Genomic DNA, 27931 nt, shown 5'->3' with positions numbered 1-27931 from the left:
GGTAAATGTGGTCATATGATAGTAACGCTTGCTTACGCCTTAATAATTTTGGTTTTGTCCAATGGGTAGATACCAACAATTTACGTTATTTTATGGAATTTTAAACATGAATATTCTTAAAGTTTTAGGAAAATTACATTTATCTTAACAGTTTAATCCTTGAAAATGTTACTCACAGATGTTTATAGCTCACTGAAATGCAAAAACATATAATTAGTCATTGTAAAATTTGAATGTGATACATTCAATCAGTATGTATTGAGTTAAATGAATCATTGTATTGCATAGGAAGTCGCATCTATCATTGACATTTGTTTCTTTTATACAGAAGGAAGAATAAATCACCAACATTTACAAATGTTTCTAATAGTTTCGGTGACTCGAATCCAAAACCAGTCACAGAACCTAGGACTGGTGATTATGATTACATTGCTTTAGAAGGTGATCCTCCTAAAGCAAAAAGTTCTAATAATGGTCTCGAGGTTGAAGATATTAAGAAGCAAAATGAAGAATACTTGAAGAAACAAGAGGAAGAGGAAAAGAAAAAGAACGAATCGTACGTATACAATCGTTCAACTACAACACTTTTCCAGAATAAAGTGCTGACCTTCCCTAACTATGATTGTTTAATCTGCAGTAGTTCGTTATATTTACATTGCTAATGTATCATTTAACGTGAACAATTTTGTGGAATGTTAAAAGACATTTGTTTGAGATAAGATGCCTTTCGATGTTAATGCAATCACACTTAATATCCATGAAGTATTGAATTATTATGTTAAATGTTGTCGGTGTTTGTATGTTGGTTTCTAACTTTTTTTCTTGTGACTGTATTACATGTTACATTTACTTTGAATTAATAAATTATAAACTAGTTAGCTATACTTTTTCTCATTGGTACCTTTTCAGAAATACACCACCTCAACCCGCTGTATATGCTCAAGTAAACGAAGCATCAAAGTTAAAAAACAAGCAGAAGACAGAAACTCAAGAAAAGCCTGATAAACAGGAAGTAGATCCATACGCGGAAACACAGGAAAATGTCTACGATGAAGCTGGAAACCCACGTCACAAAGAAAATAAGAATGCTGAGCAATTTGATGTATCTACTTATTCAAGGTAAGCGATGATTGGAAGATATCTTTAATCTCTATTCCCTATCTTTTATCTATTAAAAAAACCGATACAAATATGAGGAGATTTGGCACGATTGCTCGTGAAACAACTGCTCAACAAAAGAAAGGACAATAATGTAAATCCTTAAGCCTATATTTGTTTGATCTAAAGCTTCTATGATCTAAAAATTGTCATTGGAGATGTATAGTATGAATGCTACATGCGCTGTGTTAAAATATAAATTGATTTTGTTTTCTCACTTACAAGAAAAATAAACAGAGGTACAGGATCCAAAGAGAATAAGATAAACACACATACTTACAGATTGATTTGAGCATGACGAATGGTTACAAATCATAATTCTTATCATCAAAACCGGGCCTTGATTCTGAAAGTGTAACTGTTACGAATTAACAGTATTTGATTTGACTTTCATTTATTCCGCCATGCAACATTATAAATCAGCGTTTCTTTTCACACGACTAAACAAGCAAATAACAAAGAAATCAAAATTCGACCCTATTTTGAATCAGATGATTATGAAATAAATATTATATTTTGCTCTCAATTATGCATAAGCTCAACTTCCTTTCCTCGCATTTATAAGATATATTTTAAAACAGTTTTGACAAAATGTAATTTTTGTTTCTGTACATAGCAAAAACAAAAGTAATGATGACAATAAACTCTCAAAACAAACTAGCCAGGTAGGATCTTACGCCAACCAAGGATTTGAAAAGGATGAAAATCGCAAAGTTGCCACCGTGTCTCCGACGGTTCGCTCTTCAAGTGGCTCTCAAAATGATGAACAGAAAAATTCGAATCGTAATAGCCAATCAAAAAAAGACTACGAAAATATTATTGGTACAGATCATACCGGTATATTTGAAGAGGATTCGTCTCATCGAACTGCGTTGTAAATCGATTGTGGTTCTATTATAAATCATACTCAATTCTAAACAAAACTTGGAAGAACTATGTCTATAAGGATGTTAAAATGTGAATACGTCTTATAGAAAGCGTGGAAATCAGAACAAGTAACTTTATGTGTGATCTTTATTTGTTTTAGTCGTTGGGTCGTTTTCTGATTGACAATGTTAACTTAAACACAGGATTACTCATATACATTTTAGAATATGGAACATTGAAATGAAGGAAAAGTACCTATATTAAACTAAGATCACTTAATTACTGGAGTTGTTTATTTTCCCCTAAATTCTTGTATTTCATTATGTTGATATTCTAACGTTTAAGATGAAAGTGTCTGATAGATTACACTAGATGTGTGTTGCATATTTGATATAACGAAAACAAGAGTATATTGTATAATGTAATGGTCATAAAATTAAAACATGCATTTAACGAGGAGGGTGTTATTCAGGATGAAACCACAATATTACATCTAATAAAATGACGCAATAATGCAGACAATTTTATCTATTTTGCCAGATTGGTTTGTTTACACATAGTTGTCAAAACGTCATTTTTATCGTTTGAATGGTTTAAAATCTGTCATTTCGGGGCCTTTTATAGCTTACTATGTGGTATGGGCTTTGCTAATTATTGAAGGCCGAACGGTGACCTATAGTTGTTAATTTTGGTGTCATTTTGTCTCTTGTGGATATTTGTCCCACTGTCAATCATATCACATCTTCATTTTTGAATATAATGGATTTTATGCGAATGTAAAAATTATTTAATTATAAAATCAGCTTTAATTCACTATTTTTTTATAATTAAGATATGCCTGTACCAAGTCAGGAATATGACAGTTGTTATCAATTCGTTTTATGTGTTTCAGCTTTTAATTTTCCTCGATGTTCGATATTTTTGTAATTTTTACTTTTTTCATATCTCTTTCATTGTTTAAAACAACCATTCACTTATCCTTACACCACACCTTATGTAGACATCATTCATGCTTCATATGTGCATTAACAAATACAGCTGCATGGTAATATCAACAAATAATGTCATTTATTCATAACCTGGCTGCACGACAATTTTAAAGTCAATTACAAAAACTAATTAACAGCCATTTTAAGAGATATGTTATATAATCATTAATGAAAGTATCATAAATAGGGCAAAATACTTTTTTTGATTAGATATCATGTAACATGTGTAACTATATATTCATTTAGATAAATAGAGAAATAGACATAATAATATATGAAATTCAATTTTGAAAGTACAATTTTAGAAAACACAAATATAAAATTGTTCATAAGGATATACGTTTTGATGAAGTAAACTTTATTTGAGGTCTCCAGATTCATATCTATGTAATCACTAATTGTCATTCGGAGGAATTTAAATATGCAGTAATGTAATATATAGACAAATGATTTTCAAATCTAGATTAAGTTTTTATTCCCTTAGTAAAGAACTAAGTATGCAAAAGCATGAATACTTCCCTTATGTATGAACTACAATCCTCAGATTATAAATATCATTTCTTTTTTTGTGTGTGTGTGAAATGCATTCATTTGTTTTTGTGTATGTTGCAAAATACCATCATTTCAAAATTTTGATTAATTTTATCAATCAATATATATTCTTTGCCTCAGCCACGGACTCATTTGTCATATCGGTGTGTTGAACAGTCGTTAGACCTTATGTCGTCAAACCAGTGTCAGAAAAATGTACGACATCCTTACTGGTAGTGTATTAATTTTATCTGATATTTTTATATTTATTTAGATGTTGATTTGTTTTATTCTTGTATATGATTTGTTGTACCTTTTTTGTCTGATTTATGTTATTTGTGTTTATAAATATTATAGTTAACTAATTGAGATGAAAAAGATGAAGTTAAAATATGAAAGTGAACAGTCAGAAGAATAAAATAAACTATGAATATAATTAAACATATCTTGCAAAAAAAGTATGAAGGGGCTTTTTATCTATAAACAGTTATGAATGTATCATATTATAAATATTGAGATATTATAAATGAGTGCATGCTTAGGTTTTAAAACTTGTTTTTAAGTATTCTAACTGCAATGCTATAGTAATCTAGAAATTATATGAAATCATATCTCAAAGAAAACTAATTTGTACATTATTTGTATATTTTTTAGAAATATTTTTATTCTTTTTATACTTAACAACAATTTATATAAATAAATATCTAATTATTTTCTCTGTCGTTTAGTGAGAAATATTTTCTCTTTTCTTTTTCTGTTTTTCTATATTGATTGGATTTAGATAATTGACGAATTTCGATCCTGTGATGTAAAATTTTGTACTCAGATGCTTAAAGAAAGACGCCATGTTTAACAAAAACAGATCCTCCACATTAAATCAACTACCATGTTGAGAACATCACAGGGTAGGATACCATTGCATGACATCATAAGAATATACAAAAGTAACCTATTATTGAAATGGTATTAAAAAGTCATAAGAAACCAAATCAATTCAGCGGTAGAAATTGCTCAATGATATCTTGTAAAGACAATAAGACGAAAGACATCATAGTTACCAGTATATAGAATAAATGATATATGTTTGGTTTGAAGTTTGATCTTCAAGTGTAGTTTTTGAAGCATTTATTTTGGCAATAGTGGAAGATATTAGCAAGCAAAATCGAGGGAATTGTGCAAATGATGATACAAGCATGAAAATTAGCACGAAGCATTATTATTATATACTTTGTAATAAACAACTGCTGGCCATGAAAAAAAATCATTTTTTCAAGATGGCCACGGCCTTTTAAAAAATGGCCGTTTTTTCGGGTTAAAAAATACTAATATTTCTACAAAACTTGTTCCTTGACCTTCTTTTAATGAAAAATATTAAATGGTTTGGTAGCGACATTCCTTACATTTGACAAATTTAATAGAAATAAATATTTGACTCTTCATGGTTTGCGCATGCGCGAAAATGTGACAAAACTCACACACAAACATTTGAACTATTTACTATTTACTTGGTGCTTTTGGATTTTTAATGATATCATGAATTGGTTTGATAAAATCATTTAAGGTTATGAAACAAATGTGTTTATCAATCTTGCGCATGCGCAAACTATTTATAGACATACAGAGCGATTTGCACCCACTACCAGGGCACACTGATGTAAATCATAGTTCATGTAAAAGAGGAGGATTTGAAATTCGTAAACATATCTTGGTCGTCATTTCATTCCTCTAAAAAATATACTCTTCTATTCAAGTAACTGTAACTTCTATGATCTCACTGTTTAAAAACACGCCCATTCAGTTGAATTGATCAATCATACGATGGATTGGTGAAAAACGTGGTCAAACTTTCAAAATCCCTGCTAAACATCAATTATAGCTGCAGATCAACCACTTTTGGTATTGGGTAAGTAAGTTCAGTATGAATGGCCAGATTTGTACGGAGAAGATAAGTTTATCGTAATGTTTGGTGGAAAGTACATTAAAATGGCTTGTTTTAAAATTCACGTACGGACTTGTGCTCTTACTGAAGCCGACATTGCAACACATAGAACGTCATATTATTTTCATATATATTCAAATGAACCTAGGTATAGACATGCGAATCAGATAACTGCGTGTGTTTTGCTTGAACCATTAGTGTCTAAACACAGAAATAACTTATGACTCTGTGTAGTTCGATTATTTGATAGACTGGTGCAAGGAAAGAGAGTCATCTCGACCACAGTTTAATATTTGTTGTTCAATTATGAATTAAGAATTTTTGTTCTTTCGGCGTATGCCCATTTTATGAGTCAGATATCGTACATATCAAACAGTCCATATCAAGCATGATACCGTTTTTTTTTGGGCCAGATCATGAAAATTATGTTCGACGGTTACGGATCCATCTCCGAGATATGACTACCCTTCACGAGCATCACCAATAATGTTCCAATGGTAATTTCACTGTAAGTAAGACCAGCAAGTTTTTTTCTAATATCACAATTGATCAGGCACAAACACAGAACAATGCAACAGGAAGGACGATGTTGGTGCCACCGAAGATCCCCTTGAGACGATGGATTGATGGATGGATGTCAGTTGACTGGTAGATGAATTTGAACGAAATAGTGGTTTTAGTAATTCTAAAACAGATGGACGACATCATGAAGACTCTACGAGAACACAAAAGGATGATTCAAGTTTGTTGCCGACAGAATTGCTTCTTTAGAGACTTATAAAAATGTTTATGTAACTCAAGGTGAAATAGTCTTTGCAATTTCAATACGGATACTTCCCAGCTATCTCTTTATAACTAAGCATATACTCGTATGTTTGTCCATGATAAGCTTGCTGCTGATAATGGTTGATAAAAGCAATTTTAAGTAGTACTGATACAGATGTAGTAGTATTAGGATTGCAGCTCTTGCAGTATTAGGTATGGACAAAGTGTGGATAGGTTTTTGAGGGAATAAAGACTTTCGATGGCTTCATGTATATGGCATATCATATGTGCTTGGTCCTCGTGCAGCTGCTATTATTTCCTTCCATGCACTCTGTGAATGTGACACTGTGTCAGCATTTGGCAGACATTGGAATTATTTCCAGATGTAATGGATGTTGTTGCTCGCTTTAGTTTTGTATGAATACAGAGACATGTACATCATAGAAACATTTTCTTGCATCATGTAGGGTCACATCAACATTTGCTGTTAACAAGGCACGATTTGAATCATTTGTCAAGAAGCAACGCCCTTATGATGCTATCCCCCTTACAAGAGGGTCTCTTCCGGAGCACATCGAAAGAGTAGCATATCAAGTCTTGAACACTGGGTTTGGATGAAAGAAAAATAAACACTGACAGTTAGAAACCAAAATGGACTTCTTTGGCTGCATTTGCAACCTCGTATCATAAACTTTTGAAAAGCAGATGCAAAAAATGCAGTGTTGTTGATAACTGTAAACGATTCCAGTCTGGCCTACCTCGTACCCGTTTGTGTGTTGGCACCTGTCAGATAATTATACGGAATGCAAACTGCCTTTTCTAACCAAACTAGGTATTTGAACTTAACAATTTAACACATAAAGTGATATCTCTTTTAAATAAGAAGAAAATGAAAAACATAAAGAAATTTTAAACGTTTTTTGTCGTTTTTTTGGAACCGGAAGTTAGTTTTACGTCGTGTATGTATTGTGTCATCGTACTTTAGGATCGGTAATTTAGGTTTTATTAAAACTTGCATTGGATTACACCTACAACACAACTTTCAAGGGACTTACGAAATGTAGCCATTTTAAACGTTTTTGCCACCATTTTGGAACCGGAAGTAACTTTTTCATGTTTTGAATATTGTTTCATCGTACTTTTGGAACTGTTATTTTCGTTTTATCAAACCTTACTTTGGATTATACATGTACCAAAAACACAGCTTTTTAAGGATTTACGAAATGTAGCCATTTTCAACGTAATTGACGCCATTTTTGAACCGGAAGTTACTTTTTCATCATTTATGTATTGTTTTATCGTACTTTAGGAACTGTTATTTACGTTTTATCAAAATTGTCTTTGGATTAAAACTAAAACACAGCTTTCAAAGGATTTACAGAATGTAGCGAATTGGATATGACGCCATTTTTAAAATGAGCAGTGGCCATTTTGAAAAAATGGAAATTTTTGATGGCCAGCAGCTGATTTTTTTAAATTATCGTTTAGTCAATCCCTATATCAAATTTCATGCTTGTATCACGATTTGCACAATTATCTCCACAATATCTCCCACTACAAGGACAATTTCGCACAGCAAGACATAGGTAAACTAAGGATGAATAAGGTAGATGAAATACTTATGATCTGATTGCAGACAACACTCCTTCTTCGATTGACTATGATTGTATAATTTTGACAAGTTGTCTAAATTTAATCCGGCAAAGAGTTAAAAAGCTCAGTCATGTTATTGCTGTCTCTCATTAAGTTTCGCCAATTTTATTGTCTTTCCCCTTTATCGGTCACACTGCCTCTAACTCTTAAGCCTCGCTTAGATCGTGTTTCGTCTTTTCAACTAGAGCACAAGTTTACATCACAGACACTATATGTTCTTGTGTAAGTACAGCTATATATTTGTATTTTTTTATTCTTAAGTTGTAAAATTGAGAAAGGAAATGGGAAATGTGTCAAAGCAAAAAGAACCGGACCATAGAGCAGGCAACACCCGAAAGCTACCAATGTGTCTTTCAGCTATCCCCTTAAAAAATATGTATACTAGTACAGTGATAATGGACGTCATACTAAACTCCGAATTATACACAAGAAACTAAAGTTAAAAATCATACAAGACTAACAACTCGACTCCCGAGTTGGGACAGGCGCAAAATTGCGCCGGGTTGATAGAAGATGTGGTGTGAGTGCCAATGAGACAACTCTCCATCCAAATAACAATTTAAAAGAAGCAAACCATTATAGGTCAATGTACAGCCTTCAACACGGAGCCCTGGCTCACCCGAACAACAAGCTATGAAGGGCCCCAAAATTACTAGTGTAAAACCATTCAAACGGATAAACCAACGGTCTAATCTATATAAAATAAAAAAAAAAAGAGGCTCGCAAGAGCCTGTGTCGCTCACCTTGGTCTATGTGCATATTAACAATGGACACAGATAAATTCATGACAAAATGGTGTTTTGGTGATGGTGCTGTTTTTGTAGATCTTTCTTTACTGAACATTCTTGTTGCTACAATTATCTCTATCTATAATGAACTTGGCTTAGTAATTACAGTGGAAAATATTTCCTAAAAATTTATGAAAATTTTCAACAATTGACTATACAGGGCAATAACTCCCTAAGGGGTCAAATTGACAATTTTGGTCATGTTGACTTACTTGTAGATCTTATTTTGCTGAACACTATTGCTGTTTACAGTATATTCGGGGACAACAACCAAACAACAGGTTGTCCGATTTGTCTGAAAATTTCAGGGCAGATAGATCTTGACCTGATAAACAATTTTACCCCATTTCAGATTTGCTCTAAATGCTTTGGTTTCAGAGATATAAGAAAAATCTACATTTCACCTCTATGTTCTATTTTTAGCCATGGCGGCCATCTTGGTTGGTTGGCCGGGTCACGCCACACATTTTTTAAACTAGATACCCCAAAGATGATTGTGGCCAAGTTTGTAATAATTTAGCCAAGTAGTTTCAGAGGAGAAGATTTTTGTAATAGATTACTAAGATTTACGAAAAATGGTCAAAAATTGACTATAAAGGGCAATAACTCCTAAAGGGGTCAACTGACCATTTCGGTCATTTGACTTATTTGTAAATCTTACTTTGCTGAACATTATTGATGTTTACAGTTTATCTCTATCTATAATAATATTCAAGATAATAACCAAAAACAGCAAAATTTCCTTAAAATTACTAATTCAGGGGCAGCAACCCAACAAAGGGTTGTACGATTCATCTAATAATTTCAGGGCAGATAGATCTTCACCTGATAAACAATTTTACCCCGTGTCAGATTTGCTCTAATTGCTTTGGTTTTTGAGTTATAAGCCAAAAACTGCATTTTACCCCTATATTCTATTTTTAGCCATGGCGGTCATCTTGGTTGGTTGGCGGGATCACGCCACACATTTTTAAACTAGATACCCCAATGATGATTGTGGCCAAGTTTGGTTTAATTTGGCGGAGTAGTTTTAGAGGAGAAGATTTTTGTAAAAGTTAACGACGACGGACGACGGACGACGACGACGACGACGTCGGACGCCGGACGCCAAGTGATGAGAAAAGCTCACTTGGCCCTTTGGGTCAGGTGAGCTAAAAACGAGAAACGAGAAACACGTATAAATTACATAAACAAGCGACACCTACTGAACATCAGATTCCTGACTTGGGACATTTGCAGCGGGATTAAACGTTTTAATGGATCCAAACCATCTCCCTTTTTCTGAAACAATAGCATAACATCACAACATAGAAAAACACACATTAAAATATCAATTGGCAGGCTTAACTCAATCAAAAAACGTACATTAATAAACTATAAACGAATAAATTCGATCTGCGATATCTGAATGCAAATGCACAATTAATTATGTTTATGAGATCTCAACCCTCCCCCTATACCTCTAGCCAATGTAGAAAAGTAAACTCATTAAATTTCAGTTCAAGAGAAGTCCGAGACTGGTGTCAGAAGATGTAAAAAAAGAAAATAAATAAAATTACAATAATACATAAATAACAACAGACTACTAGCAGTTAACTGACATGCCAGCTCCAGACCACATTTAAACTGATTAAAAGATTATGTCTTCATCATATGAATATCAGGAACAATTTCTCCCGTTAAGGGTTAATTATCATACTATCATAAAATATATGAGAAGACATAACCCGTGCCATGCCAACAACTGTTTTAAAAAAATGTGTTTAGTTCCAATGCAAAGACCCTATAAGTGAATCAATATTAAAACCAAAATATGCAATCTTTAATGACCTGACAACAGTATCGTAACTTCATCCCTTCTTAACGTTAAAAGTCTGTTTAACGGTTTTGTAAGCTTTTGATGTTAATACTGACATTGTTATGCTTTGTAAAGAATATTGCCATAAAATATTGGATGTGAAATACCTGAACGTATAAGATGTCTGCATGTTGAGTTATATTTACAAATTATGTCCTTATACCGATGATAAATTTTAGTAAATGTTTTGACTAGTTTTGTCTTTGCACCTTTAATGTTGCATTTTATACACGACTTTCTGTTTGGAATTTCTGTTCTGTTTGCTGCAGTTCATGTGATGTTTCGCATGTTCCATCTCATATTTGGTTACTGGCTTGAAGGTGTGACTTGTTAAGTTTGGATCATGTATTGACTATCATGTTCGTTGCAGCATTAATATTGATTTGGTAAAGATTTAAGATCGTCTCTTATATGTCTGCTTGACAAATGCAACATTTAATATTAAGATTTCATTAGGGTCACACTTGACATTCTTAAAACATGTATCTTCCTAGATTCAATATAATAAGTATTAATGCACTCTGGCCATCGTAACCTAAACAATGCAAACCATTAAAAGTCTGAAATTACCTATATCTGTACTCTACTGTACTGATTTTTACTTGACGAGTCTGAATTGGCCTGAAATTTATTTGATTATACTCGATTATAGGTTGAACCATACTTAACAGTCTTAACTTGTACTCGACGTCTACTCGACCAGTACTTAACCTTTTTATTCACGTCTGAACCATGCTTGACCAATCTTGAATAATGCTCGATTTAGTCTGAACCATACTCGACCTAATCTGAACAATACTCAACCTAGTCGTTACTAGCCTACACCTATTTTGTGTATCTATCTTTAGTAATGCATCAATTTATTAACTGTTTTACCAACAGCTATTTCCTTTGGCTAGAAATTTGAACAACTATTTGAAATTATAGATGTCTTCCATATAGCATTGAAACAAAAATTTCACAATAAACATAGTTTATCTACAAAACCTTATGCATCAACACTTTCATGATTTAGATGAAAATAAAATAAGCTGATCAATAATCTGAACTTTGACAAATATTTTCATTGTTATTCAAGAATTTTTTCAATGTTTCAGATATATGTTTTGGTTCGTGGACAATTTTCACCAATAACCTAATTCAAATAAGTTTTATGGTTTCAGTTGTTTTGGTTGAAACATATATAAAATAGTACATGTATATAAAAAATGACACCTTTGATTTGTAAAAACAAGAGTTTAGTATAACCATGATAAGAATCCCTCAAATAAGGGTTTAAACTACCTCAGTTTATGTGCGTTTTACCAATAAAAAGAAAGCCCTATTTTTAACTCTTGTATTACTTATCTAGTGAATTATAGAGACCTTGCGATTTCAATTACATGGCATGATATAATTTTGAATAAATAATGTTTAGAATTTAATACTCTCTGACCAAATGTGATATTTTTAATGAGTTATTACGTTATTCTCAAACTACTAATCTGAAAAACAATTTTGTTAATTTATTTCAATTAATTTTCCTTTTTGATAAATATTAAATATAATAATAGATAATTATTTCTTAGATAAGGTTAACCTATTTCAAATTGTTGGCTGGTGTTAACCCAATAAAATGATACATGTATAAGTGTTGTATGTAACCATGAAACCTATGTAGTTTTTTGTTAATAATCTAGGAAAATTAACATTCAAAAAGTAAAAAAAATGCAACTCTAGATTCACTTTAGTTTAAAGGTATTATTACTCTAAGTATATTTGTGTTTTTTAGGTAAAATTAATCTTTGTTAGGTATGTTTAATTTAATGATCTCTGCTTAAACTTTAATCAATTGAAATTGTGTTGCCTTACGAATAGTGAACAGTAAGTTTGTGTCAAATAAAAAAAGGACGTAGAATATATATGAAAATTCAACTCTTTACAATTCAAAGATGAGACAGAAGAAAATGTATCTACTTATAAATGATAATTGGAATTGTTTAAACAAAAGTAATATAGTATGTGGCTTACGTTTAAAAACAAAGGTTTCGTTTGACTTATAAACCATTCATGTGGAACTACGTACAAAGTTCAACAAACTGAATAAAGATTTCTGAATATTGACCTAACCATCAGACTAGTGCAATTAAATACATTGTAGCAATAACATTACTTTTTTCAAATTTAAAATGACAAACCCACACTCGACCTGTTTAATAAAATAGAACGGATCTATATCGCGGAAATTGAAAACTATAAATTGATAAAAGGAATATCCTGTTAATGTACAAACATAAAGGGAATCTCGATACATCTGCGCAAGAGGGAAACAAACCATATGATCTATTTCAATTTTTGGATTAGTTTAAGGACATAAGCATTTTTTTTTATAAAATGTTAGAAAGGTGCGTTTTCAAACATGACATTGATCCATGCCAACCGTACGTGTTTCGATTTTTCTAGACATATGCCTGATTTTTATTTATTTCTAGTGGTTGGTTTTCTCGTATCCGAATGTAACTCTTGGTTTTTTAATTTGAAAGAAATAACCCCCAAAAGGTTAATTCATGTTGAAAACGATGTATGACTTCCAGATGCAATATATAACCATCATACTTTATATAAAGTGGACGATGTAATATGAGCGTCAATATAACAACTCTTCATCCAGGTTACAATGTAAAAAAAATAAATTTATAGATCGAAGTATTACTTTCACATATAGTTTTGGTTATCACCAACCACCGAAGTTTAGATAATTTCTGTATAACAACAAATAGTATGACAATCGCCCAGATGTGGCTGCGTATTAATGCAAATAGAACGCCTATGTTTAGCAATAGTTTTACTGCTGGGAAGGGTGAATAATTGACCATATTTCTATGCCTCAGTAACTGTTGAGAAATAGATCCAGGAAATGTTTGTTTTAATTCAGAATAAACGCTAAACGGAACAAAATCGTCATTCAAAGATTGACTGATACATTGTATTGTCTTGGTAAAAAAGAAATCTATGGAAGAATAAACAGACTATACACAAACACTTAACACGAAATAAACATTAAATGTTACAAACCACACTAAGACGTCGGGCGCAAGTTGTCGTGTATCCATTAATGGCGATTTAGGTTAAGGTAGACTTCTAGTGTTTATAATCGCCATTTATTTAATAAAAGTCAATACAATTACCCTTTATCGAATGTCGCCCCCTTTTCTTTTATGTTTTGTTTTTGTTTGCTGATACACCTTAATTTGTATTTCTTGATGAAAATTTAGCTTTTAATAGTATTGATTTTTCCAAACGTCATTACACCACATCCTACGAATTTATAAGATACAAGTGTTTACATAACTGTTGATTACAATTATCAGTCTTTTTTCTGCATCTCAATCATCTCTGTTCTATGTTATTAAACAAAGACAACAGTTATTGATATATCGTTCCATTTAAAAAGAATGTTATTTTTATACATTATTAATTTGAACAAACAGTTAATGAAGACTATAAACACATAAGAACTCATACACATATGCTAAAACTACAAGTAAATTTGAACACATATATAACACAAATTATCAATATTCAGTCAGATGATAGGTATCATCTTTTCATCAAGAGCACACATTCATTATTACTTATTCAAAAAAATGTAACAAACGACAATCAAATGCTCTAGTTTAATTATTCCTTAAGTTGGTATTAATGTACAAATGATGCGTCATAGCGATTTCTTCATTATTCTGTGCATCCAAAGTATGGCCGATCCTTTCATTCAACGACATATGTTGTTGCTGTGTCGTGTTTACATATTCTGCTGATCTATAATGGAGATTTCTGATTAGAAGACATATAAATGTTCTGAAAATCATATTTATGTTGATATATAATGCAAAGAATGAATTATTTATCAAATAATATTTAGAGAAAAAAATAATAATGAATGACTGAACAAAAAAAGCTCACAGACGAAGAGCCTGCTTTAGAAGATAAATCAGCTCTCACCAGCAAGTCTTTAAGGCTTTTTGGGCCTACGGAAAGCCAGTACAGGTAGCTTGTTAAAGATCGTGGATAGTTAAGGATGTTTTTCGATTTCTTTCCAATTTTCGCGGATTAGGTGTGATAAGTGGTCAAATTTTGGATGATAAGTGAAAAAAAGCACCCTCTTAAAGACTTGCTGGTGAGAGCTGATTTATCTTCTACAGCAGGCTCTTTGTCTGTGGGCTCTTACAAGGGTTGGGGAGATCAACGATGTCTGACTTGCAAACAAATACTGGATACCCAGACTTTTAACAGTCACTCAACTTGTACAGAATACACCATATTTTGCAATGTTCATTATGCAAGACTACAAATGTAGTGTATCTCCTAAAGTATAAATGTGGTAAACAGTATGTTGGCGAGTCAGAACAGCCGTTTCAAAAACGAATAAATGGTAATAACGACTACCATTGCAAGCCAGGCCTCCTTCTCAGTCGACATTTGAGGACCCCTGGACACACTAAGGCAGATTTTTAATCGACTGACCATTACAATCATTTACCACAACTGTGCTTGGTATAGGGAGGATAGACTCACTGGGGACAGATTTTGAATAAAAAAAATAAAATCTTTGGCACCTAATTGGGATAAATGAAAAGATTTAGTTCGATCGTGTAGTGCTTTGCATTTGGATTATATAACTTTTTAATACAGTCTCTGTTTCTTTTTCTTCATCTCAATCATCTCTAAAGTAAATTTATTGAATATACCAATTAAAATTGCTTGGTCCTATTAATTTTTTTTAGGGATGTACAAGTACCAAGCCACGTTCAACTAGTTTACCTGAGTCAAAATTTATTTATATATTTTTACGGCCTATTGTTTGCGATGTTTAAATACCGAGCCTCTGTTGTAACTACTCTATCGTTGTCAACTTTGAAATATTAACACACTTAGATCGTTCAGTGCTGCTTTTTTGGAATTTTTTATCGTTCTTGTAACATCGTAACTATCGTCATCGTTTAAATTTTAGAATTGTGCTAGTTCACGAATAATTTTATATTAAGAAATGTGGATGTGTTTTTATAATTTTTATTAAATCAATTCTCATTGATAATAACATATGGCTGGTGTTAATTGTGAAAGAATTCAAATTTCTTCATGTATAAGTTTATCTTAAATGAAATATTGCATATACATATAAAAGGTAAATAAACTGTAACTTTGGATATTGACATGAAAGAGGCTTTGTTTAATCTCCAATGTATATAGAATTGCAATTTTGACCAATAATTAGACGACTTGAACATATTTAAGAAACAAATCGCGGACCTATTATTGTTATGTTGTATAGTTGGTTTTTTGGTCCTCATTTTTTTCACCACGGAGTCTTTATATAACTACTATAATACGATAGAGGTTAGTGAGGTTAGTTTATCAAATCCCATAAGCATCTTGTCATTGATATGTGGTTTAGGGAATTATTGTCAGGTGTACATGTCTCTTTTTATAGTTTGTCTGACCGAGAACTCCTTTTCATAGGTTGTTGGTCAATGAAACAGAAAATAATACATATTTAAGAAAGAGCAATTGGCATTTCTTTTTAAATATTTAATTTGTCAAGTAAATTGCAATAGTATTCAAGTTATATTTGTAGGCGGCTTAACATTTGAAAATGTTAAAACACTACATCGTTTGTTGCTTTAAAACAAAAAAGAAAACGAAAAAATGTGTTCTCACTTATTCATCCCAATTATTAAAGTACTTCCTTGTACGTGTTTTTGCAGCTTTTTAATTATAATATCTCCAACATAAAAAAAAAATCCGTCATAGTAAAGAAACAGGAAGAATGTGTGAATTAAGTAAAATTCCAAATATTAATCATCACACGACCTATAGAGGAAATATTTCAAAAATATTTAGAAAATTTATCTATTGTAAAATTAATAATTTATCTATAGATGTAATGACACTATATTGTTGGAAAAAAAGTGAATTTTATTGACAACATCTTGTATGTCGTGTGCACAGAGGCAATAACCGGAAATTATTATTTCGATTATTAAACAAAAGTTAATTATTGTAAGACCTTTGTGTACAACTGAATGCTATAATGATAACTTTAAAATGATACCAACGTAGGCCTAATACTAAATGTCATCTTACTTTAAAAAAGTCTATAAAAATTTGAAGCTAAAAGACAGATGACGTCATAGCTCAAGGGAAAACTGACAACCATTATAAATGTTCATTGCACATATAAATATCTTAAACGATTGTTAGTTGTCGACACAAAACATAATAGAAGTGTTTGATTTTGTTTCATGTTATTTAAATACTGTTGTCTTCAAAGTGAGAAGTTTAGCGCTATAAAACCAGGTTTATTCCATCATTTTCTAAATTTGAAAATGCCTGTACCAAGTCAGGAATATGACAGTTCTTGTTCATTCGTTTTTGATGTGTTTTGATATTTGATTTTGCCATGTGATTGTAGACTTTCCGATTGGATTTTCCTCTTAATTCAGTATTTTTGTTTTTTTACTTTATACTTGTACTTTGCCTGTAAAAGTAAAATATCAAATATACTAAACCCCAAGAAAAATTCTAAACAGGAAGTTACTTCCCAAATAGCGAAGTTAAAAACTCAAACCCATCCAACGAATGAAATACAACTGTCATATTTCCAACTTAAAAATGAGAATTTTATATTTTTTTCAAACACCCCCTAAACAAATACGATATGAAAATCTCAGTTTTGTATGAGACGAATTCAAGTAGTTGTCGATGGATTCTCTATGTAATATGTGTTTCTTAAGTTAAAACAGTTGATAAGATTAATAATGAATAAAATTAATGAGCAGCTGGCACATCGAAATTTCAAAATTTGTCAAATACTAAGTTCATCGGGTAATGAAAATCTAGTGAAATCTTAATGTGTATAATCTTTAATCGGGGTAACATTCTTAGTAAAATTAAAGACAATAAACGTGCATTCTATCTTTTGTGTGTAATAGAGAGAATGAATGAAGCCAATTCAAATTATATATTGTATCTAAACAAAATCTAATTTCTGTATGTTTTGTGGTCTTAATTTCTATATGATGTACACGTAATATTTTGTGAAAGAAAACTTACAAACAAGAAGACAATAAATGACCTTGATATTAAATTTTCTAGACGGATGTCTTTGTCAATCAATACATATGTTGAATATCACGTTTTTATGAGTCGTCCAGATGAAACAAGGATGATTTTATTTTTTAATTGAATGTTCGAACAAGGACGTATTTAAGTACGTCTTGTTCAACCAAGCACTTATATATACCATGATAATTGAAAAAAAGTTTTATAAAACTTTATAAGATTTTTTATTGTTGAATTAAATAATGTTTTATACAAATAAAATATTTTCTGATAATCTGATATTAGTGCATTAAAAACATACAAGTATCCTTCTAAATACAATTGCTCGTTGATACATCTTTTATATCTCAAATATTTTGTATCAAAGTGTAGCTCTTTAATCTAATCAACTACTCATTAAGTTGGTATTTGTATACTGGTGTTCCCTGGTTGAAAGTTCATCATAGTTATGTACATCTAAAACATGCCCCACTCCATCATAAGGTGAATTATGTTGCTGTGTTGTGTTTACATTGGTTTCTGTTATGTTTCGGCAGTTGACTGTATGAGGACACCTTAAAGTTCTATAAAAAAATGAATAAAAAATACAGTACTATAAATAGTTGTTCTTCTAGCACAACGTTGATATGATTTTTCTAATAATGACAAAAATTAAATGGTTCAAGCACCTTTATTTTTTCGACATGGCACACGTTATGGTTGTATATGTTTATATGCAATAATTGGTCATTGATATGCATTGCAATTCCGGAAGTAATTAGTACTTCAAACAAAGCAGATAGTTTAAATAATTAAGGAATTACTGTATTTTTTTCTGTCCTTTATGAAATAACATAAAAAATGTGCTGCCCACTGAATAACCGCGAACCTAGGCTAATGTGAAATAATTCTGTTGATAAGTGTGATGGAAAGTTCTATGACAGATCTGAAAAGTACTAATAAGTTATAATACTTGTTGAATTTTGAGGTAGATGTTTTTAGCAAATTTGCGCCATTCCTACGGAAAAGAATTCCTTCAGATCCTTGTCAAAAACAAGAACAATATCAAACAAGCCTTATCATTTAATTCCACATTTAGATCAATCGGTGATGTTTTTTTTTATGAACAATCTCTTTGGATTTTATTTATATATCATCCAAGACTAGAAATTAAGGAAACCAGAGACACGGCTTTCTCCGCTTTTTTTTTTAGACTTATGATATAGTATATTTGGTATAACTTTAGCATCAAAATACTAACTTAACATGGGAATGGGATTTCCCAATTTTTAGGTATGCAATTGCTTCTTATACTGTACACAACATCATCAGTGTCTGAGCAGAAAGTTGACGAACATGATTGATACATATACCGTATCAACTTCAAAAATAATACATGACAGTCTCGACGGTGTTAAGCATCGTAATTACGTGTAATAGTGTTCTTTTTATATGTCCTTGCATCATTTTAACTATTTTTATATGTCCTTGCATCATTTTAACTATTTCTATATGTCCTTGCATCATTTTAACTATTTTTATATGTCCTTGCATCATTTTAACTATTTCTATATGTCCTTGCATCATTTTAATTATTTCTATATGTCCTTGCATCATTTTAACTATTTTTATATGTCCTTGCATCATTTTAACTATTTTTATATGTCCTTGCATCATTTTAACTATTTTTATATGTCCTTGCATCATTTTAACTATTTCTATGTAAATTTTTGTGTAATATACATTTGGCGTGACGCTGTATTTGTTCATCTTGTCATTAAGCTAATGTTTTTTTTTTGCCGATGCATTTATGTAATTTTGATTTCCTTTTTTAAAATAGTTTTTGTGGTTTTTATAGTAGTAACAAATGTAAGGTAATAATACAATGTTGACTGCTGTACTCTAATATTTGACGTATTTACCAGCTATGACGAAATTTTTTGATGAATGAACGAACAGATGGTCGAAGGACGAAGTGATAGCAATGAAGATCAAATGTTAAGAGTGGGTGTCATGACATGTCGGAAATACGTGCTACGCGCGGTCGAGCTCTGTTGACCTCTCTGTTACATTGAGTCCTTCAACCCGACGTATCGAGTCAAAGGTCGCTAAACACAATTGGCAATAACTTTCCAAATTTGCTGCACATGCCAACAATTGGTGTTTCTTCAGTGATTTTTATGATTTTTGAAACGGTAAACGTTTATATCCATGACGTCACATAACAATATAGATGATATAATCCTCGACCAGCTGTGCAAAAACGACAAATGAATTGATTGTTGTTCTATAGATAAATAATTCCATTAGAAGTAGCTTTTTTCATTTAAATCCATGCACAATCTTAGTCAATACTTACTTGTTTTTGTTCTGTAAAACTCCAAATAATATCACACAAAGAACCAATATTATAGATCCAGATACTGCGCAAACCACAATGACAGCTTAAATGCAAGCAGTTCAAAATTTCAATAAAAGATTCTATAATATTTTTTCTTGCTGGGAAATACCCGTAATATGTTTTATGCGAATCTAATATAGCATATGATATTAGGAAATTTAAAATGAACAATACTGTTAAACATAAGATTTAACTGGCAACAACCAAGACTTTGTATTATTGTTATTTTGTTTCTTTTGTTATTTTTTCTGACATTAGAATCGAATTTCTTTTTATCTGCGTTTTACTGCACATACTATTGTTTGTTTACCCTACGTTGGCAAGAGGAATAAGGAAAGGGTTTAAATATAGCAAGCCGTACCTCATATTGAATCCGAGATGAAAATCAGCTGCTTATACATGTTATAATGGACCAACAATTATCTCTTCCACACGTGAACAATCTTTCAATCACATTAAGATCTAGGATATGTTAGTACGTGCCATATCTGGTATAATATCATTTACTAGTTACTTTCTGAACGGTAGAAATCGTTCTGAATGTATAAAAAAGTGGTGTTAACTAGAAACTACAAGATTGTGCAGATTCAAATTAATATCTTTTGGAAACATGATGCACGCATTAACAAAACAAAAAACACAAAATATTACCAATATGCATCACGTGATCTGGATGAGTGCTGTTTTTAAATATGCAGTGTAAACTCAATTCAAACCCATGTTTTGCCTATTTTAATTTGTGAACTTGTGATTACAAACACTAACAGGTGTTGTCTTTTTTTATTTTTGAAGTTTGGACTGAACAGTTGTTTTTGGAGGTAGCAGATTTAACTTCATTTTCTGTAATAAAAAATCTACTGTGTGCTTGTTTCTATTTCATTTTATTATTTCTTGAATAAAAATTCAAAAGTTAACAAATAAACAATTTGCTTTATCCCACTAATCATTAAAAAAGCAAATAATTGAAAAATATATGTTATTTGACTGAGTCTGCTTAAATTCAATATATAATACTGATCATTAATAGCTCGCGATTTTTCAGCATAAAATTACCAAGATACGTAAGAAAGCAGACCCATATTCTGATCAAAACTAAAACAAATTAAAAAGAATAAAAAAAAAAAACGAACAAAACAAAATAATAATTAAAAACCAATTGTTCAGAGAACAATTGAAAGTCTTTCCACACCACAGAAATTAGGATAAGAAGGTAGTTTCTTCATACTGATGCGATAAATAATGGTTTAATTATCTTTTTGAGTGATATAAGGGAGATAATATGCTACTTCCGGTGAAATGAATGTCACATCTGGTCTCATATGATAGCTTCTTTCACACTGATTGCAAAAATATATAGTTTCTATATACTTTTGCATGTAGAATGGGAGATAATTGGCCACTTCCGGTTTGTTGGAAGTTATTTTTAGTCTTCAGTAATTTGTTCATGTATCTATATGAAAAAATATATGGATTCTGAGTACTTTTATGTGAAAAAATTGCAAAAAAAGCTACTTCCGGTTTTCTCAAGGTCACTTCCGGTAGCCATTTTTCAAGGTCATTTGTCACTTAACCTTTTGTATCAGGTCAAATGTCTTTATAATGAACTTACTTGAAGTTATAATCAAATAACCTCATATCAAGACATTTCAGGGGCGACAACTCCTATAAGATGCCATCTAATTGTATAAGACTAAATGTAGCATATCTTCATAACAATTAAGCAGACATTTTGAACTTGTTCTTTTATATGTATCTCTCAAAGTGAGTGAGAAAATGCAAAATCAAGCAAAAGTCACAATTGAGAACTTGACCTTGACCTTTGACCTTGACCTCATTTTCTAAGTTAGGACCTAGGGGACTCAAATAAAAACATCCCAGGGTTATACAGTTATCTGTTAATGAGTTAAATAAACATACCGACAAATTTATTTTGTAAAGGTAGATAACTCCTATAAAATTTCATCGAATCGCTTCGATCCAAATACACCAAAAATTACTGAGGATGTAACGAATAATTTGTAAAAAGAATTTTGTCGCTATCTTTTTTTGTTACGAAGGAGATACGCTTTGATGATAAACAGTGAAAAGGGAGATTACTCTTACAAAGAAAATGGTTCGGCTTAGCAGGGTGAAATTTAAAAGCGCATAAACTATACGATACAATATGAGAAATATCTAAGCGACATATTGCGAAACAAACATTTATCGCAAGAACAAAAGTTGGCGGGAAAAAAAAAATAATAATAATAATAATAATTAAAAACCAATTGTTCAGAGAACAATTGTAGGTCTTTCCACTAGTAAAGATCTATTTTGATATTGAAATATGAAAAATCAGTTTAAAATGTTAGTTCCTATGGTTTATGATGTATTTATATGAATTCAAAGCAAAGGTCAAAATCTAGAACGTCATATTAACCTATGACCTTGACCTCAATTTCAAGGTCACAAACCAAGGACCTTAAATCAAAAGACCCTAGGTCTTTAATATGTTTGGTTAATGAGTAATATCACTTTACGCGTAATTCTAAATGTAAGATGGGCAAAAACTCCCATTTATTATCTGCGCACCCTTTCAACCAAAATATACAAGTAAGGACATGTCGTAACTAGCAATTTATGAAAAATCATTTGTCGAAATGTCATACGGTATTTGAAAATAAGTGAAAATACCAAAATCAAAATTTAGAATATGACCTTGACCTTTGACCTTGACCTTATTTTCATTTTTTTTTACCAAGAGACTTAATTCCAAAGACCCTAGGTCTCTATTACTTATGATTTACCATTTAGAAATGCATATCACTTAATTTAATGGAAAAGGGGGAATAACTCTCATATGGAGTTTCCGTAAAGCTTCAGTCCAAATGAATATCCTAATCCTGAAGAAGTAACGAGCAATTTGGTAAAATAAATTTGTCGTTATCTTTTACGGTTGCGAAGGAGTAGTGGCCACAAGAAAAACAGTGTTTGGAGAGATAACTCTTACAACGTAAAGTATTTTGTTACGCAGTTGTAAATTTTTAAAGCGTATAAACTATACGACATCATATTCCAAATATCTAAGCGACATCTTTTGAAACATCAATACTACGCAAGAAAAAAATTTAGGCGGAAGAAAAAAAAAAAAAAAAAAATAATAATCAGAACAAATTCAATAGGTCTTTCCACGGAAAGGTGGAAAGACCTAATAATCAGAACAAAAACAATAAGTCTTTCCACAGAAAAGTGGAAAGACTTAATTATTGTCTTTTGGGTAACTCTATCATTGACATATATCATAAAGCTGTTGGTAGTTCAAAATTCGTACAGACTATTATATATATGCCAACATTGTCTAAGTAAATGTTTATTTTGCTCATGAATACATGGACTATACATAATTATTTTTTCAACTTGATAAAAAAAAGAGTCTGATGAACATGAATTCATCCATTATTAACTATAGACAAACGTTTCTAGAAGGTCAATACAGTTCCGTATTTCTTTAAAAGTTCAGACAATTTCAGCAAGTTATATACAGGTGTAAAATGAAGTTAAAGAAAGTGTTCAATGACAAACTTATACTATTGATTAATGTAACCTTCATTTATAATATTTACTTCCATTTTAGCAGCTTTAGAATACTTTTTATTTCATTGATGGTATTGCTGGCATTACAAATATATATTCCTCTATTTGTTGTATTTAATTCGCTGATAGTAAAATATTCACCACTGCTTATATAAGAATATGTGTATGTAGTTTTTTAAGGGTGCAAACACTTAATCTTTGCAATTACTTTATGAAATAATGTTACCTTCGTTCGTAATATTGACCTCTATTGACGCAACTTCTGTGAAGGTAAGGCCATTGATGGTATTGCTGACGTAACAAGTATATAGCCCTCTGTCTGTTGTATTAATGTTCATAAGAGTAAATTTTTCAGCAATGCTAATGCTATCACCATGGTTATCTTTATACCAGTGATAGATTGGTTTGGGATTTCCGTAACCTGTGCACGTTAATGTTATAGAAGAATCTACACCTGCTATATATTCGTGTTTATCAGGATATTTTGTAACAGTTGGTATTCGTACGTGATCTGCAGATGGAAATCGTCATGATATGAGAAATAAGCAGATTCGACGTTTAAATATGGTTCCTTCGAAAAGCATCGTGCATAAATCATAGAAAAATCTATCAAAAAACACAACATAGATATCCAAAGGGAATCACCCACTCTAAATCGCATTTTGCCAATACAAGAGGTTATGAATTGGTAACGATAATCCTTCAAAAACACAAAATTTTGCCAGTTTGATTTGATGAACTTTCAATGAACAGCCAGAACTCTAACGGTTAATACTTGTGTACTTATACTTATCTAATTCGTTGATTATTTCATCTGAAATGTCTGAAGCCAAATGCATTCAAAATTTTTCAAAGACAAAATGTGTTCCTTATTTCAGCGAGCATTTCCCCCTAAATTTGAAAATGCTTCCAAGGCGACATGTTAAAATTGAATTTCATATTTGACCCCTTCTCTCAAATACTTTTGTTCTATAATTGCATACTTACATTTGACTTCTATTTGTTCCGAATCTACAAACATGTTCTCTTCTGCTAAAGGTGATACAATAACACATCGTATCACTGCATTGTTATCTTCAGCAGTTACCTGAAATGTCAGTTTGCTTGTACGATAGTAGGAACAGTTTCCTGGAAACTCCTCTATGGTGGTAGTCGTTACATCATAGGTGGTTGATTGAATGAGGCCCTCCAAAAGCTTTTGAAAGATGAAAATAGCTGCAGGCTTACCAACATTTCCAGAACATTTAAAGGTAATGTTGTCGTCTTCTATTATACTTTTCTCTTTCTTCGCTTTCGGAACGGTTTTGTTATAGGAGAGGGTGGTATTCGGAATGTCGTCATCAACAGGTGATGAACCAAAATTATACAAAGGAGTTGTCGTAATAGTATTTTCCCCTGGAGATGTTAAAGTTGGCTCATTTTTAGACGATATAGGAGTGCTTACACTTGGTTTTGCAGTTGTAGTTGAAACATCCATAGGTGAATTAATTACTACAACATGTTCAGGTTTCGTCGGTGGAACTGTAAGATATATGTAATTTATTTTTTGTAGATTTAATGAAACTCATATATATGCATAATAAATCAAATAAATGTTAAATTATAATTTTGAGACTTGCCATTTACAAAATTTTACCTAAGATTAAGATGTTTGTGAGAACATTCAATAAAACGCAAAAATTCAGCAGGACACCTGATCAACTAGCTTAATTTGTTTTTTTTTACAAAAAGTTAAGGTCAATGATCACAAAGCTCTAATCTTTAGAAACAAAACCGGACAAAACTGTACACTTTCCGTAATGATATATTTTGAAATAAACAAATGCTTGTATTAACTATGAGTTTTAAAACTAACTTAATACTTATAAACTTCAAATATGAAAATATGAAAAAAAAAAAGTGCAATGAAAATATGTTTTAGAGAATAAAAAAAGATTTAATGAAACATCAAAATTATACTAATTCAAAAATATCGCAGGCTGGTAGTTTATTTAAATGCACTTGTATAATTCAGTTTGTGCACTTTGGTACTGTGAGAACGTTGAGGGCACTGAAAAAAAATCAGCATTTGAAAGGCAAATATCTTGTTTTTTTTTTTGTTTTTTTTTTTCGTATATTCTGTTAGGTATTTATTTAATTTCTTAATTTGTATCTCTTAGAATTTATTTTTTGCTGGCAGTAATCATTTTTGTGTGTCAGTATTTTTTTGATAGAATTTTATGGGATGATGTGGTAGATATTACGCATGCTAATATTAAACAATGAAATAACCTCTAACTAATATTTCCAAGGGCGCTGAATCAGTTGGTTAAGCTTGATGTACACTCAACGTGCATTTGTATTTTCGTTCGTATTTTCATTTTCGGTCATTAAATGTGATTTTGTGGTTTGTGTTGTCTCACGAAGGGAGTGTTAGGCTCATGCTAACTATTACATTATGCTCTTACCTCTAACAAATACTTCGATTGGCGCTGTCCCATGAGGGTAGTGATATGCTCATGCTAATTATTACATCTTACCTCCAACAAATATGTCCATGGGGGCTGAATCAGTTGGTGCAGCTTGGTGTACACTTAATGTGCATTTGTAGTTTCTTTCGTGTTTACATTTCAGGTTATTAAATGTGAGAACAACTTCTGATTGTGAATCCGACAATTTGCTAATATTAGCACTACCAAATAGATACACACCATAAGGTAGTAACTTTGTATAAGGCGAAAATATTGAAGATTCTGCTATATTGATAAACGTTTCTGTTGAAACATTTTCGGCAAGGAAGTTTATGCCAGAAACTTGGTCATCAGGATCTTTGGTATATAAACATCTCAATTTGATACCATCAGTACCAAGAATTTCTGATATATTTGTCATATGAACCTCTCTTGACTTTGATTTCACTAAAAAATGAACAAAATACTTGTACACAGTAACCTTGCATGCATTATTTTTACTCTTGTACCATCTGTATAAGTCTCTTCAATAATATTAAGGATTTATCGAGGAAGCAACAAAGCAACGGAAAACAATTATAGATTCCCAAAACAAATTACATTGCAAGATTTTTTACGATTGACGATCTCATATTTGGAAGGTTTTTCTAAACCGCATGTCAAATTGTCTTTTGAAAAACACAAGACACAAGCTGAAGTATTTAACATCAAAAAGACAAAACAAAAAACAAAACCAAAAAATGCCCTAAAAGGAAAATATACCCATTATTCAGGTTGTTTAACAACCTTTGTAATACTGATAAAACAAAAACCAAACGTTTTTTACTTATTTATATTATTTTGTCTTTTTTTTTAATATCAAATGTTTGGTTAAGGGGCTAATACATGATTCATTATCATATTCTCGAAAGGTAAATTAATGCGATAATACTAAAGAATTATAGGCCGTAAGGTTACAGTGTTTTCGGTTAAAATGTAATATTGTTTACGAATTTTAAAGATTATAGTCGTCATTGAACCCACACTTATTTCTACGGAAGCCCATTTAGGAAATAATGATTGACAAAAACTGTTATAACGATTTCCTTCAATTCGTTATCATAAATCTGTTATAACGATTTATATAATTTGTAAAAACGATTTAAATTCGTAATTTAGAATTCAAATTATATGTTTGAATAGGCTTATGTACCTTCCCACACATTTCAAGGTCGGTATCTCTATTGTACTCATACATTGTTGTGTAATCATCTAAAACAAAGTGCATTTTTCTTTGTTTAATAAGTTCCTCAACATGAATATGACTATTATTATGAATATATTACCATTATTAAAAATACGTCTTTAAAATGTAATAGTAACTGATAAAAGAACAATTGGTCATAATCAGAGACAACAGATGGTTTAATGGATTACTGTTGGATGTTTATTTCAAGTTTCAGTGGTCACTTCTTTACTCATATGCATAATTGTGTACGTCTTTATAGCGACTTGCTCGTGATTGAAATTGCAAACTCCTTCACTTGATTCAAATACCGAGGTAAAAAGACACAAAGCTGTGCAAATGAGACCTTTCATAACTTAAAACATTGCACAATTTACAAATAAATCAAACTTACCATAGAACTGGAATATCAAAATGAGCGGTGAAAAAATGTTTAGCAAAGTAATCATTTCGATACAGTATAATAAGATATCATCGGACAAGCGAGCTTATCACTTTCAGGAAGTTAAATCTTTTTTACCTATTCATCAACGTCTATGATATCATTTTGTCGTGTGTTTTCTTGTTTAAATTGTTTCACATTATATAGGTGCCTTTCAAAACAAACTTATCGGTTGGATTAGTCGCTTGCATCTTTGTCGTTTTGACTGTGAT

At 31.3% G+C, this 27931-nt stretch overlaps 2 protein-coding genes across 2 annotated transcripts in view; one reads left to right on the top strand and one right to left on the bottom strand.

The window, feature by feature from the left end:
- LOC139489022 (uncharacterized) overlaps nt 1-27931 on the top strand; it is a 270345-nt gene that overhangs the window by 17553 nt on the left and 224861 nt on the right. The gene's annotated exons all lie outside the window — the stretch shown is intronic.
- LOC139489360 (uncharacterized) lies at nt 18035-26473 on the bottom strand. Its single transcript, XM_071275670.1, has 6 exons — nt 26122-26473; nt 24590-25123; nt 23829-24113; nt 20795-20869; nt 19988-20072; nt 18035-18212 (listed from the first exon to the last, which is right to left on the bottom strand). The coding sequence occupies exons 1-6, from the start codon at nt 26471-26473 to the stop codon at nt 18035-18037; spliced, it is 1509 nt and encodes a 502-aa protein (XP_071131771.1).

This window comes from Mytilus edulis, chromosome 9, assembly GCF_963676685.1.
Source record: "Mytilus edulis chromosome 9, xbMytEdul2.2, whole genome shotgun sequence".
NCBI lineage: Eukaryota > Metazoa > Mollusca > Bivalvia > Mytilida > Mytilidae > Mytilus > Mytilus edulis.
This window is presented reverse-complemented; position numbering and strand designations above follow the sequence as displayed.

Coding starts and splice junctions, on each gene's coding strand:
- LOC139489360 (XM_071275670.1), bottom strand. CDS start 26,473: ATGACAAATATATCAGAAATTCTTGGTACTGATGGTATCAAATTGAGA. Junction 24,114..24,589: donor GGAACAAATAGAAGTCAAAT/GTAAGTATGCAA, acceptor TTCCATCTGCAG/ATCACGTACGAATACCAACT. Junction 20,073..20,794: donor AATAAAAAAAGACAACACCT/GTTAGTGTTTGT, acceptor CTTGCATTTAAG/CTGTCATTGTGGTTTGCGCA.